Here is a 7455-nt window from a genome sequence, read left to right as displayed (position 1 = left end):
TGAGTAAATGAGTTAAGGTAGTAATTAGCAAAAGCGTGACTAGATCAAAGTTGTCCAAGTAAAAAGTGTGGGAGAAGGCTTGGATTAGCAAATGGGGATGGGGGTTATGGGCAATTAGATCAGATAACAATTTCAGGAGAAATGTCTGGTGGGGTAGGATCCAGGGAAAGGTAATGTTGTTATAAAATGGAATCACATGTGTTTCCATGAGTGGAAGATATAACAGGGAAGGAAAGGAGGGGGGGGGGGGGGTGATGAAATGAATCAGAGGGGGAAGGGGTTTGTTAGGGAAGGAGTGGGAGGAAGGGGTGTAGAGGGAACATGAGTGGGAGGAGGATGGATGTCGACAATCACTTAAATGTAAAGGGAATGGGAGCTGAGCTTTTTGGAGGATGGATGAGCTATAGGCATGTTATTTAGTGTTACTAGATATTTTTGAATGTCATCAAGTTTCTGAAATTGAGTTTTTTTGGGAGGCATGAGAAATGAAGGTTTTCTTATGATGGGAGAAGAGGGGACAGATGTTTGAAAGGCAGACAAAGAGGTAGATGTAGGAGAGGATGTGGTTAAAGACAGGGTGGAGCATTAAGATTGTCTGATGCAATGAGTAGAGCGAGGAGGAAGAGGGGTCCGCAAATGGGAAGCAGAGATTGGAGTGTCTGGATTTAGAATGGCAAAAGATTTTGACCTGGAAAGGGAGAATGTAGAAGTGGGAGGAGGAAGAGATACTGGGGGAGATGTAGAAACTTCTTGCAGAGATGGGGGAGGGGCAAAGTGAAGGACAGTACTGGAGTAGGGAGCAAGAGAAAAACCTTGTCGATGTGCGTCTTACCTTGCCTCGTGTAAAGTGAGGCCAAGTTTGAATCTGTGGACTGCTACCTCAGATTCAATCAGGGTAGTCCCTTTAAAATACATTATGGGAACCACAATGACTGCACTTGTCCATGATTGTGCAGGGTAGCTTGAATGATCAAGGTTAGGTTGGGGACATAGAAGGCAGGGGACTGTGGAGTGGGGGTGGTTAGCAGGGTGGACAAAACGCCATTTCTGACATTGATGGTGATGAGTCGAACAGGGTGAAAATCTGGGGAGGTCATGTCTATGGGAGGTGATTTTGGTAACATTGGTGTAGGATTTTTAGTTGCCTCCATATAGTATAGTACAGTACTGATACTTCATCATAGACAGAGAGGCAGGTAAGAAGGTTGATTGCACAGTCTGACCAATCCTTGTTGTATACAGGGCAATCAGTTGGGGAGATGGAAATAGTTCTGGTGTAAGTATTAAGGGAGGAGTGAGGATGAGCAAGAACAAGTTTGCCAGTGAGGTCAGTCAGGGTAGATGATGCATGAGCTTGGGATTCCAATGTAACTGTGACAAAGGCATGAATGATACAGATACAGATAGAAACTTTGCACACTTGTTTTCAGAGGCATTGCTGGAAGAGAGGGTTGTTAGAGTATAAAGATGTAGGGGGAATCACAAAAAAAAAAAATAATAATAATAATTATCCCACTGGTTAACAAGTACGCAAAAGATTTATAGAGGTGGATGTAGTTGATGGGAAAAGACAAGTGGAAGAGGGAGTGGTGTTGAGCGAGATGGTACTATGGGAAGGTGGACAATAAGGATGCAGAGTAGTAATAAAGAGGAGATGGGTTGAAAATCGAAAAGACTGTGGAGGATAAGGAGATGGGAGTGGAGGGTGATGGGAAAGAGGAAGGGATGTTTTCTGAAAGTTGTGCAATGGTTTGGGTAGGTGCTCTGGAATGGATTGAGCTGACATCAGGTGCCAAAGAGGGAGTATTTGTTGTGTTCAGTTGCGATCAAAGGAGAGCCAGAGGTTAATGTCAGTAAGGTTAATGGCATTGGGGCTAGTTGATAAAGGAGCAAGCTTCAATGCAACTAAAGGAAAAAAAGAAAGAAAAAAAAAGTTATTGGTTAGAAAGAAGAAAATCAGAGCACCATTCAACTTGTTGAAGAAACACTATGTGCCCTTTCTTCTCTCCATGTATGGCATTATTCATTATCCATAATATACATCATGATCATTTGCTAATATCAATAACCATTAAAAATAACTGACATATTTTCTTTATCATTAAAACCAGTGATATAAAAAAAAATCAATATTATAATCATAATCATCACATGGTTTATTTCTGATTCACTTCCCCATTTCATAAGCCTCTTATCAGTAAGGATAAGCATTATCATTAATGATTAACGTGAAAAGACTTGTGGCATGTCCAGACAAGTGGGCCTTACTGACAGCCACGCCAAAGAACTGTTGGGTTGGCATACTACTGGAACACACTATTCCATATACAAATTAGTCCTTCAATCAGTAGTTTACCTGCCCAAGACATCACTTTTCAGACATATCCACTGATCAATCTCACTTGTCTAGATCAGCTTCATAGTCATTATTGTATTTCAGCACCTTTTAAGCTCTTAAGGCCTGTCCACACAGGTGGACAACATTAAAGGTGATGTCACAGGCAAGAAAACAAACTACTTTTTGACCGTGACATCATCTCTATATATGCCTGCCCATGTGCCCAGGCCATAATTTGCAAGTTTCTAAAGTATCACAGTATTACATCGCTGGTAATTTAATTCAACGACCAAAAAATTTATAAATTTTTCTCTGGTTACATGAAACAAACAACTGCCATGGTACTCACTTAACTTCACTTACTTCATTCTATTGTTTGATTAAATGTACATTTCCATTAGTGTTGTAGATACCTCACTCAAATGGTCATATTCTGACTGGAGGAACACCAAGAGATGTAGGATTCAAACTGAAATTTAAAGATGAAAAATATTGCTTGTTGCGGTAAATTAATAGGGAATTGGAAGAATTAAAAAAAAAAATATTAGAGGATTACTTATTCTAAAGTCATTAGTATACCAAATATAATGATAGGGGAAAGCCCCCAGGTAAGAAAGTTCTTTGGAGTAAGAATTCCAAAATGGTCAATGGTCATGTACCAGACATCAAAGATTACACAGCATTATGGTAAAGTATTGTGGCAAAAAGGGTAAATATAAGTTAATGACTTGGATAAGTGAACAGAAGGGGATAAAGAGAAAGGGAAAGAGGGAGAAGACCCTGCAAAATTAGTTGAGGTGAAGGCTGAGGTCCAAGGCAGGGTGATCCCCCTACTGAGCCCACCCCACAGCAACAATAAGCAAGGGATAGGGGGTATTAAAGAGAAGGTATGGGAATTTTATATAATCATGGTTTCATCTAGGTTTGTATTTGGATATAGCCAACAAAAACAAATTGCAATATCTTTTCAAGTTGCAAGAAGAGAACTACCATATTGTCAGTTATTACTCTATAGTGGAGCTTTTAAAAAATAACCCTGTATAAATTAAGCACTTCCACACAATTGAGAACTCTCAATGGCCAAAGCATTTAAGTATTTGCTTAAGGGTTATCACCAGGATAGGCTATCTAAGTAAAAGTTTGCTACCAGGTAGAGATGTATAAACTTGCCCAACAACGGTTTTACCCAGAAAATTATGCCAGGCACAGATTGTGGGGGTCTTCCTCGCATGAAAATGGTTTGCTTGTGTTAAATACAATATCAAACATACTTTTGAGGTCTTGTGCACTCTTCACTTGTATAAAATGAATAGTTTGGATAAATCTTAACTCAGAATTTTTTTTTTTTTCAAGTTACTGAGCATAACTTAACCAAAAGGTAGGATAGAGAAACAATTGACTATAGAAAAGTAACTATTGCATATTCAGATTCAGTAGTACAGTGTAGGAATAAAATGAGTAAAAGCTTTTTAAAAATTACAACTGGTTAACAAAATGTGCTATGCTAAGTAACCTTTATATTTCACCATTCACATTTAGCAGTATTTTTTTTCTTTTTTTTTTTTTGTACATCCTTATTGTTCCCTATGAAAGCTTATTCTTCAAGTTTACGAGTCTTCGTCCTCAATCTTGGGGGCCAAGAAGTAACGGATGTGGCCAATCTCGCCAATTGAATATTCGACGACCAGGGGTACATCAGGGGACATGGAAAGCGAAACCTGAAAATAAGATAAATTAATATTTAAGTGGTTCCATTCTTTACAAAACATGGATCTTCATATATCACACAAAGTATATAAATACACAAAGAAGCAAAAATACAAACCTGTGGGGAAAGGGGTGTTGCTTTTGTGAACATGTTCAGGTATCTGCAGGCGAAGGTTAGCGTGACAGGCTCCTGCATCTCAATAACGACGGCCTCCTCCTCTTTGTCTACACTGGAGGTCTGTGCCAGCTATAATAAAACAAGGATTCAGCTGTTAATCTCCCTGATCATGTAAAAACACAAGTAAAATGTGCTACACTTGAAAAAATAGCTATATTTCTTATTTAACAAGTTGTCTAGCTGTTTCTATAATAATTTTGGTGATAAGCTAAGCACCACAGGATTTGGGACAGAATCTGGGCAACAATATTTAGTCTGGTTTCAAAAACCATTCATACTTACTAGTTCTACAATCTCTCTCAAATTAATAATCCTCCAAAAAATATTACCTTGATGTTTGCAGTACCAATGTCTCCTGCTGCTGAGAATTTGACTCCTTCCTTTGTACAGGCAATGACAATGCTCTCTCCAAATTGACTAAGATCTCTGCAGATACGGGCAAATTCACCAGATGGCAATTTGATAACACATGCGTAATCTGTTTCCTGGAAAGAGAAAGTGATCACTTAGCATGAACTTGGGTATACCAATTCAAATAAGGCTTCAAAATTTTGTATTTACACAGTGCTTTATAATTTAACTAAAATTAAAGACTGATGATCTGTGGTTTGCATCAAAAGTAGTAAACATTTCAGACATTACTTTTCAGCTAAAATCAAAGCAGACATGTTGAATCCTCTAATAATTGAGAATAAAACCACCCAGTTACTTACTGGAATGCCAAGATGTTCCTGATCAAGGTTCATCAGCTTCATTTCATAATCGGAGACCTTTTCCTGGTTGGGAGATTCGAACATGAATGTGACAGTGTCTGCGTTGTCCTGGGCCTTCATTGTGATGATGTCATCGTTAGCTGCACACTTGAGGATTTTGGACATGCTGGAAACAATAAAAAATTAGTTGGTTGACTTCAGAGGACACTTTCCAATCTCATTGGCAGTTTATATTTTTAAAAACTCTGTGCCCACAAGCAAGAGCACTGATTGGCATAGAAGGGAATTGATAGCAGAATTTATTTTAACAGTTAATTACCGTAATTTTCAGGGATCAAAGTGTTGACAAACCATGAACAAAGTAGCCAGTAGATGTAATCAATAGATGAAGTAATTTTTTGTTTTAATATACAGGGAAAAAAGTAATTCTAGTTATGAGCTATACCAACTTAAGAACAATGGTCACTCCAATCCTAATTTTCAATAAAATTGCAAACATTCAGCAATAACTGCTATAAAGAACAAAACTATCTGGTTGGAAGAAATCTGGAAGCTTTAACAGCAAATAGGTAAGTTTTACCTTATCAATATGTAGTGGTCTGTTGGTCTTTGCCTGAACAATTAGGCCTTGGTACCACAGGTAGCTGTGTTCTGAACAATTACAACTACACAAGGGGAAGGGGAGGTGGAGGGAGGGAGGGAGGGAGAGAGAGAGAGAGAGAGAGAGAGAGAGAGAGAGAGAGAGAGAGAGAGAGAGAGAGAGAGAGAGAGAGAGAGAGAGAGAGAGAGAGAGAGAGAGAGGGGGGGGGGTCAAAGATACTTGGCAAACACCTGTCTTCATACACAGCTGGTTGAATGGTGCTTTCCATAAAAATTTCCACTATTTGTGGTATTGCTATTTGAGTCTACAGGTTATTTCATGTATGGATGACTTCACCTTTCTGTCCTCCAAGAATATCTTCAATTTGCTCTAACTTAATGTGTCATCCAATAAAGATCACAAGACCAATAACAATGACATTGATAGCGGTAGATTCTACTACACTAATATAATATGTTAAAGACCCCCCCCCCCCCCATACCTACAATCTTAGCCCCTGTGGAGAGCATGCACAGTACCAGTGAAATTGCAGGGTAAAACAAATATACAAAGAATTAGTCAACAGCACGGTCAAATGCAGGGGAATGTGCTCCTGGCAACACCCGCACTAGACAACAACAAATCCACCAGGTATTTATGGCAGGATAGAGCATAGGACCAACTCCGCTTCAGGTGCTCCCACCTGTCGGTCACACGCTCTGGCCTGCCGTGAATACGTGGAGGATTCTTTGTTTTGTAGGAGTTGGAGTTAGGGACTTCTTGTGTATATTTTTCATATTTAACCCTGCGATTTCCCTGTTACCTTGCATGCCCTCGACTGTTATCGGGGCGAAGAAGGTGGGGGTTTGGGTGGGGCGTTCTGCAGCAAAAGTCCTCCGCAGAAGGGTAGTAGAGAACGAGAGGAATCCATCAATTCCAATATCATGATCAGTACTGCAAAGGTATTCTGAATATTTGAATTATCCCCGTATTTAAAAGCTCCGCACAAACCCCATTCAAGGCTCACCAACAAAACACCACGACCCCAAATCACACGGAAATTCACCGAGCTACACGGCCATTCCCGAACACTGATTGGAGTGGCACTTCGGCAAAGGCTGACAAACCTCTCGCTTCCCATTCACCTCGACTGCCACACAGGTTGACAGATTCTCGTCTTGCCAAGTCACAGGCGAGGGAGGTTTGTCAGCCTTTGCCGAGAAGCGGGAAAACCCTCGGCAGTAAGGACTTAAATGAGTATAGATTGTGACGCACGAGAAATAACCAACAAAACGTCAATTCTGTCCAGACTTTACGTAATTGCTTTTACTTTTTAATCTATTTTTTTTTGTTGTTGTATCTATAGGCCTATATTTTGATATTACATGAATTGAAGGTACACAATTTGACACAAATACTTCATATTTCTCATAGAAAACAGGGAAAAGGGGTGAAAAGCTAGGAAATAAAGCAAACAAGCTAATGACAAAGACCGAGGACGAAAATAATGGCATGAAAGGAAGTGACAGAAAACAATGGCCTAAAAGACAAACAAGGACAAAACCAATAGCATAAAGGTCAAACAAGGACAAAAACAAAGGCATAAAGGTCAAACAAGGACAAAAAGAGGTCAGAGCCCGCCGCCCCGCGCCGCCTGACAACCATTGTTGACACGACGGCCTTGGCGCCAAAACCCCCCCCCGCCCCGACGCCGTTTCCCCCCCCCTTACCACCTTACCTCGTGAGATTCATGCCCATGATGAGGTTCCTGTCGCAGCGGTACTTGTCGAAGCCCTCGGCGCGGAGGTTCAGGGACACCAGCGACACGTGAGAGTTGTCCATGGCCTGCAGTTGGATGCCCGAGTCGGCGCAGTCCCATGACGCCTCGTTCAGCAGGTCCTTGATGGCTTCCAGGACCTTCTTCAGGAGGCTTCCTTGC

The 7455-nt window shown here is 40.5% G+C and overlaps 1 protein-coding gene across 1 annotated transcript in view; it reads right to left on the bottom strand.

Annotated features, from left to right (window-relative positions):
• Positions 1-3738: 3738 nt before the first annotated feature.
• The window catches only part of LOC125041573 (proliferating cell nuclear antigen-like), a 3867-nt gene continuing 150 nt past the window's right edge, over positions 3739-7455 (bottom strand). The window contains exons 1-5 of the mRNA XM_047636608.1: positions 7255-7455; positions 4937-5102; positions 4553-4708; positions 4164-4292; positions 3739-4056 (exon numbers count right to left, since the gene is read on the bottom strand). The exon at positions 7255-7455 is cut by the window's right edge and continues 150 nt beyond it. Of these exons, the coding sequence (XP_047492564.1) occupies positions 3946-4056; positions 4164-4292; positions 4553-4708; positions 4937-5102; positions 7255-7455 (763 nt within the window). The 3' untranslated portion in view covers positions 3739-3945. The remainder of the gene's footprint in view (positions 4057-4163; positions 4293-4552; positions 4709-4936; positions 5103-7254) is intronic.

Source organism: Penaeus chinensis, chromosome 30, assembly GCF_019202785.1.
Source record: "Penaeus chinensis breed Huanghai No. 1 chromosome 30, ASM1920278v2, whole genome shotgun sequence".
Classification (NCBI taxonomy): domain Eukaryota; kingdom Metazoa; phylum Arthropoda; class Malacostraca; order Decapoda; family Penaeidae; genus Penaeus; species Penaeus chinensis.
Note: the sequence above shows the minus strand (reverse complement) of the source record. Positions and strands in the feature narration are given on the sequence as shown.